Source organism: Ambystoma mexicanum, chromosome 2q (assembly GCF_040938575.1).
Source record: "Ambystoma mexicanum isolate Mex_15411 chromosome 2q, UKY_AmexF1_1, whole genome shotgun sequence".
NCBI lineage: Eukaryota > Metazoa > Chordata > Amphibia > Caudata > Ambystomatidae > Ambystoma > Ambystoma mexicanum.
Genome location: NC_090924.1, coordinates 608688397 through 608708116, shown reverse-complemented (window position 1 = coordinate 608708116; position 19720 = coordinate 608688397). Strand labels below are relative to the sequence as shown.

General features: G+C 46.3%; 1 protein-coding gene across 1 annotated transcript in view; it reads left to right on the top strand.

Annotated features, from left to right (window-relative positions):
* The window catches only part of LOC138569620 (solute carrier family 22 member 13-like), a 371351-nt gene that overhangs the window by 266291 nt on the left and 85340 nt on the right, over window positions 1–19720 (top strand). The window contains exon 8 of the mRNA XM_069647751.1: window positions 13542–13650. Coding sequence (XP_069503852.1) covers window positions 13542–13650 — 109 coding nt within the window. The remainder of the gene's footprint in view (window positions 1–13541; window positions 13651–19720) is intronic.

Sequence of the window (19720 nt, the reverse complement as noted above, 5' to 3'; positions counted from 1 at the left end):
CTCGGGGAGGCACAGTTAGTTGAAGGCTAAAGAAAAATGGAGGCAGTGAATGACACTTTTACACCTAGGTCAAGGAGGTGTTTGCGGCTCCTTTAACATGACTTCATCTCTATGTGCCGTTATCACTCTACCGCCTCAATCCCAGGTCTGCTCGCGGGTGCCGCTCTGGACGCTTGGTCAGACCAGACGTCCTTAGCAGCACCTGCTAGCAGACCAGGATGCTAACACTGGGCCCGTCGTTAACGGGCCCGTTGTTAGCATCCTCCCCATTCTCATTGAGCCCTATAGGGGCTCAATTGGGAATGGGGATGTACCGGGTCCGGGTCCCGAGAATGGGAATTACCGGGCCTGCTAAAGCCAGCATGGCCCGGTAATTCCCTATTTTTGGGACCCGGACCCGGTACCCGGTTTACCTCCAAACTCGTATTGAGGCCCTATGACTTCCGGCAGAGCAATGGTCTCTTTCTCACAGCTGTTCTGAAAATGTGGGTCTGTGATCAATACAGTACACAACGATGGAGCTAAACTGTTTGTTTGCACTACTTATTTTTCCAAAAGAAGGACCGAAGGCTCATGGTGATGGAGCCATTTGCAGGGGGTCAGGTGAATGCAACTTAAGTCCCCTGGTTCCATAGGGAAAAATGCAGCCCCTGCCACACACATCTCTGTGTGAATGACCCTTCAGAACTGCTGTCCTCAGTAAAAGGAATGTTAGTGATGTTCACTGTTAAACTTTAAAGACAGAAAACTATGAAGAAGCGACGGACCCCGGACAGCATCTATGCACAGACTTACTGTGCACCAGTGGTGGCCTTCGCAGCACCAGCGCACCGGGCGGTTTAGGAAAAATGTGCCCCCCTCCCTCTTGCGCCCCTGGTCAATGTCGGGAGCGGGGTGAGAGGGTGCCAATTTGTATTTTACCTCCCCGGACCGGCGCCTGAGCAGGGAGTTAATCATTGGAACAGGGCCCTCATGCTAATGCATGAGCGAATGAAAACCACCTGGCTCCGGCATCGGAGCGGGGAGGTAATAATCTCAATAGGGTGCTGATGCAAAAGCATCAGCACCCTATTGTTATTAAATGCACCCCGCTGCCACGGGCACATTTAATAACAATAAGGCGCCTGCCGCGCTTTCCCTCACTACGCCAGTTTGGGGGAGCCCTTGAAAGACTCCTCTGAGCTGGCGCGCTGAGGCGGCTAATGGCACCCGGGCGGTCGCCCGCCCTGCCCTAAGGCCGGCCATGCTGTGCACTGACCAGCAAAGTTCACAAATGAACCAAGCTGCTCCAACGTTAGTCTGTCACCCCCCCCCCACCCCCTTGCTCTCGCTAACTGTCCTCATTTCGGATGCCGATTCTGGTCGCTTCAACCCTGCACATGAGGAAAGGGAGAAAAGGCGGAGATCTATGATTTTCGAAAAATTGACCTTCAATAAACAATTTTGTTGCAATAAAAAACCCATAGATTTTACTGGCTCTGCGAACGAGCTGCACAACCTAAGCTCAGTGATACACCCTCCACGTGTTACAATTGGGCGACAGAAGCCCAATGTAATGCTCCTACTGACCCACGGCCCTGTCTCTCTGCTTGTTGATCAGAGCCCTAATTCTGACCAATGAACAATCTGTTATGCAAAACAGGCTGGCCCCAAAACCCAAAACATTCCTGGGTAAGCTTGTGACCTTTTGCCTTCAGGATTGGCACAACTCAATGGATTGGGCAGCAGCATGGGGCCATCAACGCTGATCCTGCTGTTAAATGTTAAATGTTAAAGGTATTTGTACTGCGCACCGTCACCAACGGAGTTGTTCCCCAGGCGCTCTGGCGGATCTGCAAATGAGAAGGTGGGATGGGTTAGTAAGATGAAGAGGGAGTAGGATAGTGAGAGGAGTGGGTTTTTTTGGGAGCTTCAACTCGGTATAGACCGCGTGCTGAGCTTTGATGCGTGTATTGGATCGATGTCAGTCCACGCATGCTTTTGGTGCGGCTTATGTGTTGTTGCAGTGTTGTGAAGTGCGTGCGGGTTGTTGTGCGAGAGATGGTTGTGTGAGTTTTTTGAGTGAGATATGTATGTAGAGGTGTTAAGTATTTTTGGTTAGTGGGTTATACGATATTTAACATGCTAATATTCACAATTCTGTCTAAGTGTGGCAAATGCTAACATTCGCAATCCTGTTTAGATGCGACGCAGGCTACTGGTCACCATTCCATCTAAGTGTTGGACATGCTAACATTCAAATTTTATCTAAGTGTGGCAGATACTAATGTTCACAGTCCTATCAAGATGCGACGCAGGCTAATGTTCTCAATTCTAGGTGTGGCATTTGTTAACCTTCACAGTTCCATCTAAGTGTGGCAATGCTAACATTCACAGTCCTGTCTAGATGCGACGCAGGCTAATGTTCACAATTCTAGGTGTGGCATTTGTTAACCTTCACAGTTCCATCTAAGTGTGGCAATGCTAACATTCACAGTCCTGTCTAGATGCGACGCAGGCTAATGTTCTCAATTCTAGGTGTGGCATTTGCTAACCTTCACAGTTCCGTCTAAGTGTGGCAATGCTAACATTCACAGTCCTGTCTAGATGCGACGCAGGCTAATGTTCACAATTCTAGGTGTGGCATTTGTTAACCATCACAGTTCCATCTAAGTGTGGCAATGCTAACATTCACAGTCCTGTCTAGATGCGACGCAGGCTAATGTTCACAATTCTAGGTGTGGCATTTGCTAACCTTCACAGTTCCATCTAAGTGTGGCAATGCTAACATTCACAGTCCTGTCTAGATGCGACACAGGCTACTGTTCACAATTCTAAGTGTGGCACTTGCTAAGCTTCTCAATTCCGTCTAAGTGTGGCAGATGCTAACATTCACAGTCCTGGCTAGATGCGACACAGGCTAATGTTCACAATTCTAGGTGTGGCACTTGCTAACCTTCACAATTCCGTCTAAGTGTGGCAGATGCTAACATTCACAGTCCTGGCTAGATGCGACGCAGGCTAATGTTCACAATTCTAGGTGTGGCACTTGCTAACCTTCACAATTCCGTCTAAGTGTGGCAGATGCTAACATTCACAGTCCTGTCTAGATGCGACGCAGGCTAATGTTCACAATTCTAGGTGTGGCATTTGCTAACCTTCACAGTTCCATCTAAGTGTGGCAATGCTAACATTCACAGTCCTGTCTAGATGCGACACAGGCTACTGTTCACAATTCTAAGTGTGGCACTTGCTAAGCTTCTCAATTCCGTCTAAGTGTGGCAGATGCTAACATTCACAGTCCTGGCTAGATGCGACGCAGGCTAATGTTCACAATTCTAGGTGTGGCACTTGCTAACCTTCACAATTCCGTCTAAGTGTGGCAGATGCTAACATTCACAGTCCTGGCTAGATGCGACGCAGGCTAATGTTCACAATTCTAGGTGTGGCACTTGCTAACCTTCACAATTCCGTCTAAGTGTGGCAGATGCTAACATTCACAGTCCTGTCTAGATGCGACGCAGGCTAATGTTCACAATTCTAGGTGTGGCATTTGCTAACCTTCACAGTTCCATCTAAGTGTGGCAGATGCTAACATTCACAGTCCTATCTAGATGCAACGCAGGCTACTATTCACAATTCTAAGTGTGGCACTTGCTAAGCTTCACAATTCCATCTAAGTGTGGCAGATGCTAATGTTCACAGTCCTGTCAAGATGCGATACAGGTTAATGTTTGCAGTTCTGAGTGTGAGACTTCCTAACATTCAAGATCCATCTAAGTGTGGCACATGCTGACTTTCACAATACTATCTATGTGTGGCATCTGCTAACATTCACAGTCCATCTAGATGCAGCACAGGTTAATCTTCACAGTTCTCTCTAAGGTGTGGTACATATTAACATTGGCAAGTGTGTTAGTATCTAATGCATGGCAATATTTACAGTCCATGGGACAGTTGCTGTCCCATGGAATGTACCAGTGTGAGTCCATAAGCTACTCGAATGAAGCACAGTCATCAACACAGAAGACATGGAGGAGAAGAAAAAAAAACAAGCAATAGAGAAGCACAGGGAAACGTCACATCATCCAGGTGCGGTCAATCAGGTCAACTACCCGTTCTAGAAAAGGATCTCCTGCCATCTAGTGGACATTTTTGGAATTGTTTAAATAAACCCAGAGAAGGGACCTTTTCTTTTAGGGGTATTGTAATTGGATTTGACCAAACTAGCCTAATCATGAGGAAGAAAGAAGATGGCAAAAGGCCACGTTCTTTTTTTAGTACTGTCATGATCCAGTGCAGATGACAAGGCAGGGGAGCCTCAGATACAAATGACTTATCGTACATGCTTGCCTTACATTCAGAAGCAGGCTAGCAGGATAGCACTGGGCTCCAGCATAGGCAATGCTTCTGTCACTGGGCTGTGGGAAGTTGCTATGTTGAGATGTCCCATAACAGCGACGGTAGGGGAATACTCATGTGCAGTCTGGCTTTTCAACATGAAGTAACCTGAGATCCATGCAACGTGTCCTTGCAAGCTGGAAGGTTGGCTGGTGGTGACGACTGAGAATGATTCACACATTAAGGGGTGTTCCCTTTCCTGATCAGTGCATGCTCTGCTTGTATCATTCTAAGCAGACTCTGCAGGCCTGCAGACTATCACGAACCCACTCCACACCCCTCTTTCTCACCAATATATATATATTTAATGTGCATTTAACCTCTCTCTCTCCTGTACCCGTTACCTTCACCTGCTGCTCTTGTCTCTTCACTTGCGACCAAGGTCTGGATATCCCTAGCCGGGGCACAATGCACCCAGTGCTTAATTTCTATGCTGGTCTCATGCCCCCAGGAGGCCTGATTTAATCCCACTTCAGTGCCACACGGATATCAATGACCTTGGAGAAGAAACTGGCCCCTGCCATCCTTTGCTGCCATGCTGGCCCAAAGGCTCCTGACAGACTGCTCAAAGTGATACCTCAGTATGACGCACTGGATGGCGTGTGCCCCCCAACACTTACCTGTGTGAAGGGTTCTGGGGCCACTTCCCATAATCCCCCTGGCTTTTGGGAGTCAACACAAAGATATCTGTCAAGGTCATTCTGAATACTTTGCTTTTACGGAGGCTGGCCTACTCAACAACTGCACTGGGTGCCTGGCCCTACCACAACAGGCAGGCCTCATATGTGACATGTCCTGGCTGCCCACAGAACTTTGATGCACACTCTGGCCTCCTAGATTTGTGATCAGCCTTTGTGAATCGGCACCCATGGGCAGGGCCAGTCTTTGCGTCAGTCAGCCTGTAGGGGGCGCTGCACCAGCAGTCTACAGTGCCAGTGCTAGAATACACATGTAACACGTTCGTTTCCTAACATTATAAAAATGAATGTGCCTGTTCATTTTTGTAATGTTAGGAAACGAACGTGTTACACTTGTATTCTACCACTGGCACTGCTGCAGGCTGTGGCCTAGGCCAGGGCAGTTTCTTGTCCATTTGGTTCCCAGGGCGAAACACTAGGAATGCCCCCCCTCACACCCCATCCCATGCGCCACTCCCACTGCACCCCGCGCTCCACTCCCACTGCGCACCACTCCCACCGCACCCCACGCACTACTCCCACTGCACCCTGCGCGCCATTCTCAAACTACACCGTTAAAGAACTCCTACCCAAAGTCAAACAGTCCGCCACACAAGGAATGAATTGCCTTTTGCAACAGTGGGAAACTTTTTCACTGGTGCCCAAGACAATTTTATGCCCCAGTCCTACTTAGGCTGCAGATAATGAGGACTGGGCACACCAACCAAGAGACCATGAATATGGCACAGGATGCAGGATATACAACCAACAAAGAACACAAGATGCTGAAGGGGGTTTGGAGGCAACCTAAGCCAAAAGGGGAATGACAAGGAGACACCTGAACCCAATAAACAATCACTTTAACATTCTTTGAATGGGAATCAAGTGTATGCTTTGATACAGTAAAGACTTGACTGTTGTAAGGATTCATGGACCAGGATTATTTATTTATTCATGCAATGTTTGTCGGGTACCTGCATATTTATTTATTTATGCAATGTGTGTCGGATACAGGTATCCGACAAACATTGTATAAATAAATAAATTATCCGTCTCCATGTACTCGACAAACATTGCATAAATAAATAAATAAACCGGTTCGTAGTTTAAAAGAATATTTGCTCAGCAACACTGCTCAAAACTATTAGCCGCATAGTGAAGTAACTCATCACCAGTGCCATGGAAGTGGTTTAAAGTGTAATTGATATATAGTTTGGAAAAGAAGCGACATGAAAGAAATTGCGCTACTTTAAACTATTATTTTGGCCATTTTCTGGGCTTGCAGGGACTCACCATGGGCCCAAACGGGTCTCTGCTTGTACCGTGTCGGGGCCCACGGTGCGTCCCTGCAAGGCACGCCCACTCCCCACAGCCCACTGCACCTCCCCTCCCATCTCAATGCCAGCACGAAACCATTTAGTGACTAATGGGCCACCATTAGCAGTTTCCTGCCGGCATTGTGATGGAAGGGGCTGGTCTTAGCTGCAGGGGGACCTAAAGTGTTTTTATTGGTGTGCTTATGCCCCCCACCCCAAGCGCTATGAAAGTGGTCAGAGGAAGCCTCTGACTTCTGTAATGTCACGTACTTTATACTACGTGACATTACAGTCGGAAGGGGCAGCGTCAGCACCTGACCTGCGGAACTTTCCCCACGTCAATGCGCGGCCCCACAAACTGGGGAATTCCATCCCCTCCAGAGGCTCCAGGGACCAAGGCAATTGCCCCCCCCGGGGCTATTGCACCCCGGGCAGTTGCCCGCCTCGCACAGGCCAAGAAACGGGCCTGGCCTCGGCCCTCAGGCAGGGCAGGGCAATTGGCAAATAAATTAGCAACATTTGTTGCTTTATTACCTTCCCCTGGCCCCGGGTGGCGCCGGCGCTGCTGGCGCCAGACAGGCCCACGGGCGCACGTGCGGTGTGCCCTTCTCCAGGCTATGGGCAGGCACTGACACTGAAGTGTGGATTGATTGGGGCTGGATGGTGTTGTCGGCCCCGGCCATTACAGAAAAGAGGAGCGAGTGGGTCACTAAATCCTGAATTTGTTCCCATCACAAGCACACACTGCCAAGCAGCAGCAGAATCAGCAAATACAAACAGTTGCTGCATCCTGCCCTCGCTGATTGGCCTTGTTTCAGGAAACCTGGCAGTAACTACAGCCTGCTGAGGCACGCACACTTCTTTCCTCCCGTTCTCGCAGGTGAGGCCTATTGCTGCATAGGCATTTTATTAATTTTAAAATGGTATTGCAGAGATGACTGGGCCCTCCAAGAACAGCCTCTGGAGGCCACAAAGCTAGACACTTTTGTCAAGGCTCAAGTAGTCATGAAAAAGGAAGCGAGCACTGGTGGTGGACTCTCCTCAGTAGATCAAAAGGCCGGTTTTCGGAAGACCTGGGCAGAGTGTCACTGTCAGAAGATCTTAGACAGTTGCACGTTCCAGCAGGGTTGGATTGGTCGGTCCATTGGCCGGGCCAAAATCACTTCGAGGGCGAGTGCCTGGGGGCCAGTACCATGCTTGGGCCAGTTTGGGGGTGAATACGCCCCCTTAGTTTCCGCTCCTGAGCATATTGTTCATCGTTTCCACTTTCCTGGGCATGCACTGCTGACTTTTTTTTAGTGGAAGAGTTTCATACATTTCACTGTTCGCTCATACTTGTCTTATAATCTTCTTTGTCGTTGTGTTTCTTTTGTTTGGAATAGCAATCACGTTAGTCTAACGAGATAAACAAACACCTACACGAACGCACCTTGTGAATGATGGTGTTAAGGATGGACGCAGGCGCTCGACCAAAAACTGAGCAAAGTCTGCACAGCAGCTGGCTTGGGAAAGCGACTCAGCAACTACAGTAGAAACCGTCTCTGTGGACGGTTGGTCCGCCTTCCGTATAATGCAAATACCCAGACTTGCAGGATGCATGCTTCACTTTCTTTGTTCCATTGGGGGCGACATGCTGTAACATCAATTCATGCCTTTAAAATACCCTGCACGGTGTAGCTTCTGATCTCCTTTAACACAAACGCTGGGAAATGGCCATGACTAGCTAACGCCACATTAATCAAAGCCAGGTCTCTAAAGAATGGTTCAAGTGTTAGGGAATCACCTGCTCACACTTTCTGTCGTGTGACCAACCAGTGTGCAAAATATGTTTCAGAGTGTGGGGCTCTTGATGCCACCCATTTCTGCATTTAATACACTAGCAGGTAAACACACCCTGGGGAGGAAGCTCCTTCTGCATAGTCCATTTCTCTCCCAAGCTCGGGACAATGTGCTTTACTATAATGGAGAATGTGAAAAAGCGCAGGGCTGCAAGGCTGGGGGGTGAGGGTGGAGGGCAAAGCCACTACGCTTGGGGTACACTGGAGATGCTTCCCCTGCTACCTGCAGTACTCCAAGTCCCTTGAAATGAAATTCGTCTATACACTGCACAATGTGCAAGGGCCGCTGTTATTCAAGCAGCATGCGACTAGTTATTTGCAAAAAGTAAACTTAACGAGTCCCAAGAAAAGGTCATCTTCCACCCTTTAAGAATTTTTGTTTTTTTTGTTTTTATGTTGGGATGGTAAACATCATTTTTCCTTGCGATTTTACAGTTTCATGGTGCTGTCGGAAGCTAAAATGAGTGATCACGAAAAAAACATTTAAGAATTTTGAGAGTTCACAAGCATGAGCGAAACAAACCCCAATACTCGAACTGCCATTTCTCTACCACGGTAATGCACTGCAGTGTGGTTCAATGTAAAGTCCACATTGTAATGTCATAATTTTAGAAAGCCACCTCTCCAACATTAACATTGGGAGCTATTTTGAATTGTACATGCACGTTAACTCTCTGCATATGTTTAAAGTAGACTTTACAACTCACATGGAGTAGTGATATTCTTTACGTGTGTACCTCCTAAATATATTTAACTTCCCGTGAAATATTTGATGCAATACATCTTGCATAAATGCATGTATTTTAATGCTGAGATAGACGGGCTTGTACAGCTATCGGTGGGTCTGTTGCTGGTGCTTGTTCTTGGAGGTTTGAGTAATACTGTTCAAGACCAGTTCATCACCTTTTAAGAGTGGCTAAATGTTTGAGGTCATACGAATGACATTAGTGTAGATCTGAAATTGCTGATTCTCTGACCTGAGTCAGAGCAGCAAACTGGTAATTGTTTCTAAAAATGAAGAGCAAAAGCAGACTAACATAACCAGGCCTGTTGGGGTTTGACCCTCTTATTGCTGTTTTCTGAGGTTCATGAAATTCAGCAGATGCCAGAATTGACCATTTTGTTAACTCATAGTCCCCACTCCCGCTCCTCAGCCCATAACACATGCATGAGATCACAGGTCGGGGCACGGGGGCGCCAACGATGCTTCCCGCCTGGGGTGCAATCTGTTGTAAGACCGGCCCTGCCCATGGGCATTTCCAGGGCAGGGAGCGAGTCTTTACAGAGGAAACATTAGAAAATAATGTAGCATTTCAGGACCAACTTCTAGCATGGATATCTGCAGCCAAAAGGCTAGTACTGCCACAGACGTAACAAGTCACAACCACTGACAAAATGGAGTCCTATACTGGGGGTGCACTGCGTCCAGGCCTGCTGCTAAAATCACATTGCAATAGTTCAGCAGCAGTAGCTCTGAGCATATACAACCCATGAAATCTCTCTCTTATGGAGAATAGATCATTGCACAGACGCACACACACACACACACACACACACACACCTCGAACCCTAACCCCCACCATTCCATAATGAATACATACAAGGTAGATGCCTTGTGCGCAACTGTTTATACATGTATGTGTCAGGAGGAATCCAGAGGTCCCATGTTTAGAAGTGGACATTAGCTTCCCAAATCCAGGCAAATAGGCTATCTCTTAACTAACTGCTGCCTGGAGCTATCGGGGCTGGCAATCAGGAGGGCAGCAACAAGAAGACAGAGTAACTTGATATCCATTTGAGTAACGAAAAGTCCAAATAGAACTGCATGTTTAAATACACGTTATGTCTTGTCAGCAAAGATATGTATATTCAATGGACGTTACGCAAACTAGGTTTTGAATCTCTCAAGCTTTAGCTGTGAACATTTTCTAGTTCTCGTCCTGTCTGGTGGGTTTAACTACAACGCACAACCCCTTAAGATACATGCTTTTGGTCTGCCTTGGAACTAAAGTTGGAGGATTGCCATCAAATAAGAGAATTCAGCTGATGGATTCTTTGTATTATAATGCTTATATTAATATGTAGGTGATACATAATAACAATCTCCCATAGAACACAGAAATAGATTGTTCAACAACGAGCCCATTTATTAGTCAATAATTCACCTGGACTATTTAACATGATTATTTGTCAATAATTCAACTTAGAATTCATGTATCTCATTTATTGTGCAGCAATTGTATTGTATTTGGTTATTTATATAGCGCTCTTTCCCCATTTGTATGGCCTCAATGCTGAATCACTTATTTTGAAAAGTTGTAAAGGACTCCTTTTCTCAGGACATTGGTTTGCATTGACAGATTAATGTGATTTTTGACCACCATGTGTTTCAACGGGATGTGCATAGCGATACTATTGCCCACAGGTCACACCTCTCTTCCACAGGAATCCCACATATTATCCAAAGCTGAAGAAATCAAAATGGAAGTACAATACATTTCTTATTAAAGTTTGTAATGGGACTGCTTAAAGGTTAATACATAAGGTTAATTTTCCATTCCAACCTCCCTGCCTGTTTCGCCAATGGGCAGCGGGAATATGTGTGTAAGGCAAATGGGAGAGGGACTCTGCTGTGAGGATCGCCATTCACACTGCAGCTATGACTAAGGTGGTGAGTGGAGAGCCAGATTCAGCACCACTTCAACACCACGCGCCCAACTCTAAATGGGGGCGCGACAGACTGCATTGCCCAGAACCATCAAATAAAAGTTAGGAAGGATTTCTAGAAGGGCATCACTGGCGAAAAACAAAAGCTCCACCATCTTAAGACCACTGAGGAGGGCCTTGTGGAATTGAGCTAGAAGTCAATAAATCACATATATTGGCCACTCAACGTCTTGATCGTGGTTAATCATGCTTAGGCCCTTATTAGGAGCTGGGTGGATTTCGCTCATAAAACTCCATTACCACATGCAGAATTTTGCCAAAAAACAACTGCTAACAAGACTACCAACATGATGGTGGTAATGGTAATGTTAATGTTAATGGATATTTGTACCGCACACTATTACCACCGGAGTGGCCCCCTTGCGCTCTGGCAGCTCTGAAAAAGGGTGGGAGGGGTGAGTTAGTGGGAATACGCTGGAAAAGTGCAAGAGAGCAATGATGTGCTGTTGGCAGCCTCAGCCCGGTGGGTCTGTTGGCTGGGCCTGGGGTGTTTTATGGTTGGTAGTCGTTGTGTGCTGTTGTGCGAGTCTATGTGTGGTTTGTAATGGTAAAACAACATGAGTAAAATATGAAATATCTGCGTGCTGTAACCAGAAAATACTTTTTATGCAAACATTGTTTAAAATATTTCTGCACGCTGATCACGACATGAGTTATCCAACTTCTAAACAGCGTTCTGAATAGCACATTTTAAGGGCCTTATTATGGGTTTAGTGAAATCTGGGCGGGAAATCCACCGAGATACCACTAAACAGATTTACTGTTACCACCACGTGGTTCGGCGGAATTACTGCTGGAATACAAGTAGCAGTATGGCAGTGTTAGTCCCCATTTACAGAGTCCATAGGTAATTCCGCCGAGATTGCCGTTTTTTGGCAGTAAGGTCGTGGAATTATCTTCCGTATTTTGCTGGAGGTTTTTCCTTCACCCTACCTCAAAACCCATAGTTCAGCAGTGAGGTAATGCAGCAGTAATTAGTATCCACTGCAATACCACTGTTTTTGGCTACACTGGCCAACTCAACTCATAATGGGGGCCTTCATTACTGCCCTTCAACAAGACTTGTCATTCTCACACCTTTTGCTCTCACAAATGTGAGATGCACACACCTTTGACACAATACTTACTGGTTTTAGGATTTCCTGAACACCTGCCTATCACCTCTTTAGCAAAGCCCCTCCCCCCCATTCTACAAGATAATTTCAATACATCAGACTTTTGAAGTTTCGCCCAACACCACTGACATTACTGCAATGTACCATCAGTGGTGGAAGCGTGCCAAAAAAAAGGTTGCGGAACTGTGACCCCTCGAAGGTCAGGGCAGGCGGCAGCAAGGTGCAACATGTGTCAGGGACATGCGGCTGGGGCAGCTTGACAGCCAAGTGGGTGGAATGGTAATGGCCCAAAATGTCACCCTCACAATTACACCACATATATATGTGGGGGGTTATGGGATATTATAGTAATATATGTGGTGTAAAGGGGGTTTAATAAAAATAAAATAGTCAGCATTTTCGGCCGTCGCAATTATGTGTGGCCGCAGTGATCACACAGATCCGGTGGAACGGGTATTTGTATTGTTTTACATTACTTTCTCCGTTGGTCAGTCATTTGGAACATTTAAACATCGCCATTACAAAATCATTTGCTTTTAGTCACGCCTACCTGAACAGATGCTGCTTTAACAAGGGCTGAAATTAGAAAAACAAACGCTGTCATAATCAGAATTTGTAAATGCATTCCAAAGCCTGACTGACAAAACTGAAAGTATGTTACTTCTTCTGGTCTGAGTGGGCACAGACCAAAGGGTGCACCTTGAGAATGTACCGTGCGATGCAATCATTAGGGTAGGCAGGAGCAGCACCATGAATGCATTTGAAGATGATTCAAAACATTGCAGCCGAATTCTATTCTCCTGGAAGCCACAGTAGGTTTCTGGAAGCAGCCTGGACATCATCTATTTTCCTAGGTCCACAATCCAGGCAATTCTGAGCCACCAGGAACCTGCAAATGAGTCCCATTGAGAGATCCTCCTGAAATGCATAGTTTGCAGCAGTCCCAGTGACGCGTCACCGAGGCTCCTACTACAGCTACACACTTCTTCAGTGGCATGAAGGGGCAAATTCCACGTGTCCACATAATATTCTTTTTTAAAACCGTCATGAACAGCTTGGACCTTTATCATCTCTAACATGTAAGCAGTTAACCCGAAACAACAATGTCACGTGTTCCGAAAATCAGGCAGAGGTGGGGTTTGAGAAGCGATTCCTTATCAGTGTTTGCAGGACCACCCTTGGCTTAGATGAAAGCGGCTAGAGGATACCCATGCTTAGATGCCATCCAGGTTTTGTTGAATGGTCAACCAGATTTCCGTTTAGCTTTGACTGCTGTGGTGGTGGTAAACCAAATAGGGTTGCTTTGATTTCAAAAAAGTTGTAAAAAGTAGTGGCACTGTTAACAGAAAACAATAAAACTAGTGGCACTCAGTTCCTGCTCACTTCGACCACTCTGTACTATCTGTATGTGAATGTGTGAATATGGTCCTTCCAATCATTCATCATTTTCAGAAGCTAATGATATGTCTTGTCTTATTTATCCTCTAGATTTTCCTGTTGTAATTACGGTACTTGCCGTGCTCGGGAAATTCTTGATAGCGTGCTCCTTTTCCGCATGCTATGTCTATGCTGCTGAATTGTTCCCTACAGTTGTCAGGTATGTGCTTTAAACATTATAGATGTACAGGTGGTTGGTTCAAGCATTTTGTGCAATGCATTGGTGGTCACAATACAGTTCATAAGATCCAAGTGTCCATATCACACAGCTCTACTTGAAAGCAGAGTGGGATGCCTGTCCATCACAGCAGAGGCAAGCAAGAAAGAAATTATACTGAAGTGGGTCGTAACTCTCATTAGCAACCGGGAGATGTTGTAATGGCATCTTGCAGCCAATCAGGAAGTTCCAAAGGCTGGCAATCCCATTGGACAATCTGGGGGCTACACAAAATGGTATAGTTTCATATTTAAGCAATATTACATGAACATGGGGGGCATTACTGGGGTATTAGTACCCCGGCATGTTGTATGAGGCGTTCACTATTTCTCAACTTAAACAAAACAAGATGGCCACCGTTATTTCTCAACTTAAACAAAACAAGATGGCCACCATGGATCTGGGAGAAGGGAACTACACGTAGTCCCTTCTCCCTTTCCAATGTGGCCATTGCCAGGTCGGTGACGCGCCAGGAACACTAGTTGTAGTGGCCAGGGATAGAGCAGCGCCAGGTAAGTGCCTTGGGGGTGTGGGAGGGGGAGAAGATCTGGAAAAGAGGGTGTGAGTGTGGGGGGGAGGGCAAGGGGACACGGGGAGCGTGAATTTATCTGGTATCCTGTGGGGGAAGAAGGTGACCTCCAGCTCCGAGGAGGCTCAGAGCGGGGGCTGTACCGTGTGATTAAGTTCCCGTTCTGAGCGTCCTCCTGTAATCCAATTTCCCAGCAAGATTTCTCTCAAAATGACACGCTTTTTCTACTGCTCCATCAACATAACAGTCACAATCTATTTTAACACAGCAAGGCGAAATATAAAACATGGAACACTACTTTCATGTTTGGATAGACAAGCTGTTCATTTTTAGACATCTATTTCTCGTCCAAGCTAAGCCTGTTTGAGTTCAACAGAGATTACAATTAAAATGCACACCTTACGAAGATAACCTTGTTATATAAATATTACAAGATAAAATCACATTTAATTTACTAACATGCTTTATGCATTTCTTTTACTTACTATTACATTATCGATTTTTACTTCACCATCACAACTTCAAACCTATATTGCTTTAACTAATACATTCTAATAGTGTTATAGGTCCCAGGTGGGGTCATTAATGCTTGGGATAATGACCATTCCCCAACTGATGGCCGGATGTGGGTCATTACCTTGCTGTAATGACCCGCTCCTTTGGTCTATAAGCCTATATTGTCGAGGCAATATGTCCACTGCAACATCACTGTGCCTATGGCTAAGAGTTCGTAAAGTCTGTGAGGGGCATCCGAGTGCTGGACGTCTTAATAATCGGGACTTTTCAGTTAAGAGACTATACAACTGGTGATGCAGGAAGGGTGTTAACCCAAGAAGTAAATAAGATGCAGTATCTATGCTTGTGCACCATTTTAACAGCAGGACACTTTATATGTAATATTACCAGTTTTTGTTCAAAAATGCTTAAAGCAACAAACTGGGACTTGGTTAGTGAAGCAGTGCATGACCTCCTCATAGGATGTACCTAATGCTGGCACGCAATTCCTTCAAAAAAGGGTTATAGTATGGCGGGGACTTGGTCATCGGCACCTGATAATTAGGTGGCATCCCTTTCACAAAACATGAAAGCAAAGTTTTACACCAGTTTTTTAAAACTCGTTATAGCACGGCATATTAAGGGCCTCGTGATTAGTTGAACAGAGATTTTTGCAGAAATACCACCAGCGGTAAATACAACCTCTGCCGGTGGTAGATCAGCAAATTCACCCAAATTAGAATTAGAATTTACCAATTGTAGAGGTGGTATTGCTGGAATACCAACCATGGTATCCCAGCAATAGCACATCAGCCAATGATAACCTTAAAAGGTATGTGTTTTGTTTTTAAAGGTCTACCCATTTCAATCTACAGCGTGAAGGAGGAAATATATAATAAACATTGGTGGTTTATATCACTACTGTGCATTTAATAAATGCACCAAAGGATGGTGAGGGGGGGCATGACAGGTGTCCACATCCTCACCCCCTTTTAATATAGCTATGTCCCTTCTAACAGTTAAACATTTTACCAAAATTAATGGGGGTATTTAAAAATATCTACTGGCATCTGTGTGGTGCAGGTAAAAGTAGCAGACTTTCTGATCTAAATCCAGCTAGTACTACCTGTGACAGTATTCCTTTACCTTGCAACCCTGAATCCTATGGATGGTAATTCTGGTGGTATTTTACCACCACCATCAGTATTACCATTACCACCAAACTCCTAATGACCCCCTAAGTATCTGCGGGAAGTTAAAGGCTGCAATAAGCAAAGTGCCAGGGATAGGTCATAGAATCACTTAATCCAATGACATCATATCAATGTCCCCTCTCCTGAACATACAAACTATAACAAGTATCAAGTGCTGATGAAGCAACCAAGTTGCATCCTGTGAGGAATTCAACCATCCACACGGTGGGTGTGCGCTCGCCTGGGATTTTTTAAAATTTTAAATGAAATTGAGTGTTGGTAGATCAACCTCTAGAAAATGTGTGGTGCTAATCCGCACACATTTTCCTATGCTCACCGCATACACATAGACCATGTACTCTGGGTGGACACAACCACAGGCACCGTCCCCCCTGTCATATTTAGTTGGGATCTGACAGGTGGAGTACATGGTGCATCTAAGAAGGGTGAGGGTCACAATCATCCTCCTGCCATGGACAGCCTAATTAAATATCAAAGGCTCCATGGATCCACCCTTTCCGTTTGTTTACCCTCTGCAGACGGTGCCAGCAATTAACATAATTAACATACTAATAGAGTGTACTTCAAACAGGCCAGCCCCACATAGGGCCTGGCTGCAGAGGTTAACAAAAGACAGGAAAACCCCAAAAACCTTTGATATGCACTGTGTCAACCTGAAGCCAGCTTCCACCCCTCAGTATCAATGGCAGTGTAGTGTCATGTCTGTGACTGCATGTTTACAGTAGTCATTCCTGGAGGTAGACCCCATTCAGAAGGTACGAGTATGTGGATTGATGGAGATAGAAAGTCTGTTCTCGCTGCAGCTTCAAGGGAGATCTGCTGCCTTAATCAGGAACCACAGAGAGCTCCATTAACAAGAGACCCTTTGTTCTACAACAGACAGCAAGATGGGTGGGACTTAGTATTGCTTTTTTCACCCCTTTACCTTTTCTGTTGCAAAGCACTTTGGTTAAGACCTCTAGTTTATAGGAGATTGTTGGTGTGGACCCAGGATTGGTTAATTAAGGTAGGCTTATCCTACACCAATCACTGTGGCCCATTTGGCTTTAAAAGAGAGCTGAGCCCATCTTTTGAGCAGATCATCTAAAGAATTTTCAAGGAGTAACATTTGGGCCCTGGCTGAAGGTACAGTCTGCCTAACAGCTTCTGTCAGTGAACAGGGGCCAGGATTTCCTAAGAGGGAAGCAGGAGCCCTCCCCTAAACATCTCCCAGGGAACAGAGGGAGATACTGAATCCAGGGGATCTTCCAGCAGCTCCAGAACTGGTGCACAGCCAGCACGTAGCATGTCCTGCTAGCCACTGCAAGCAAGCTTCCCAGGTGGGAAGTGCCAGAGAGTCTCTGAACCAAACCAAGGACAAGGGCGTTGCCTGCACCACTGCCTTCCGCGTTGGGTCGTTTGCCTTAAAGGACGACAAAACCCCAGTGAAGAAGCTCAGAGGATTACACCGACAAACATCTACCGACTTCCGCCTTAATGGACATTTTCGAGCCATCCGAGCCTCTCAAGCTGCAACTGACTGCACCACTGACTGTTGTGATGCCGCAGTCACTAACATCATCCGAGATGCCTCGACCAGTGCTTCAGACCTGCTGACTAGAACTGAGACAACGATTCCTGACCCTGAGCTGCCATGTAGGCCAGCCTGCAGCTGTCTGTAGAGCCTCGCTCGCCGAACTGCATGCCACCTGATGCCCGCAGCTGTCTCCCGTCTTGAACTCTGTTCCAGGAGCTGCAAAGCACCCTGAAACTCACTCAAACCTGTCGAACACCAAGAACTTCTACAACCACAATGTACATTGCGGTTCTGTCCTACTGGTCCTTCTCTGAAGGCCCCTAGTGACATTTTATGACCCATTGCTCCCTTTGTATTGAAAGCAAGTATCCTTGAACTATTGCAATTCATTACTGTACCAACTACACGTTGGTGGCAAATGGTCGAATCTAGTTGGAGCCTTCCACACAGCTTAGTCACCCAATGATAAAAGTACTGTTGCAGGCAACGTTTAGACACTGCTAGGTATTTGTAATAATCATGGATCTTGACATGGAGACTGTGAAAGGCATGACCAAGGATGTCCTGCGTGCCCTATTTCAAGAGAGGGGACTTCTCAGCACTAAGGTTAATAAACCTGAGTGGCTGACCAGCCTCCAAGCTTGGGTAGAAGCAAGGGCAGTTGGGGAGAAGACTCCAGGAGACGGGCTACGCCCCGTGTACCCAAATGGAAAAGACCTTCCAGAGGGGGAAGTGGAAGATGACGAGGAAGACAGCATGAGCAGTGTTTCTCACCAACCATCCCACCGTGGGGCAAGCATGCTTTCTCAACATTCTAGAGAGTCAGTGAGGTTAGGGGCTAGTGCAGTATCCCTCAGGTCCTACGTCTCAGCACACTTTCTAAGTGGTCCAGTAATTGTTCCGGCTGTTAATGAGGTAGCAGCTAGAAAGCTCCTGCACGAGGAGAGGAGACTAGCTTAAGAGGAACAGAAACAGCGGGACCACGTCACCATAGAGCAGGACAGGGCTGCCATAGAACTGCCCAAGCTGGTGCTTGAAGAGAAGAAGGAGGCCAACAGATCCTCCTCTAGCGAAAGCAGCAGTGGTGACTCAAACCAGAGTGCCTGGGATAAACCCCTGCGGCACATCCCCAAAAACCTAGTGCAGACTTACAAAGTGGGGAAGGATATTTTTGACTGGTTTGAAGCGCTTGAACTGGCTTTTCAGCTACAGAAGGTAGACGAGGTACTGTGGGGTGCAGCCCTGATGAGTCGCTTACCGACACCAGGAATCTGAAGCAATTCTTACATTAACTCCTGAGGAAAGGCCCGTTTATGAAAGCACTAAGGCGGCCTTCCTCAGGAGGTTCTGTAAAATCCAGGAACAGTATCTCAAGAGCTTCAGAGAGCTCGAAAAGAAAAGTGGGCAGACATTTGAAGCGTTCACATACTTGTCGTTGAAATATCTGAGCGGGTGGGTGGCTGGTAACCAAGTTGACACATTTAAAGGGATGTATAGTTTGATTGTGTCTGAGCATGTATTGAAGAATTGTGAGGTTTATCTACACCAGCATCTTGTGGACAAGACTATCAGAGACCCTAGGGAGCTTGCAAAGGCTGCCAACAGGTTTATGAGTCCAGAAAAAGGATCAGGCGAGCACACCCAAACCGGAAGAGAAATCTTCAGACAAAAATGTAAGCAAGGATGGCAAGGACAAAGGTCCAGCCCACTCCTCTTCGAAGTCAGGTTCCCAAAATAATGAAGGGAAATCCCAAAGCCATAGTTCAGCTGTAGACACTGAAAAGAAGAGCACTGGGACACCTGCGTTCTCACCACCCACAGGTTGTTTTGTGTATAAGGAGTTGGGCCATAGGGAAGGTGATCCTGCTTGCAAGGGCTTAACCAAGCAAGCCATAGTGAATGTTGGACTCATGGAAGAGGCCATCATTAGTGTATGCCTCCTAGAGGAGGACTTCCCAGTAGGCCAAACAGTGGCTGAATGTGGATTGGTTACACTGAGTGGGAACGGTACCGGTTCTCCAGAAGAGATGCCAGTTCCCAATAATACTCAGCTGTATTTAGAACATGTGTATTTCAATGGACACAAAACTACTGTGGTAGCATCACTGCTGTCACCCGGCAGTGGGTGCAACCAGGACAATATATTGATGGGCCTGATTGTAGCATCAGTGGGTTGGACGGAAAGAGTAAGTGCCCCTTGGTGATAGTAGAGTTCAGGTGGCGAGGTGAAACGATCCGCTCCGTGTAGTGGCAAAAAGA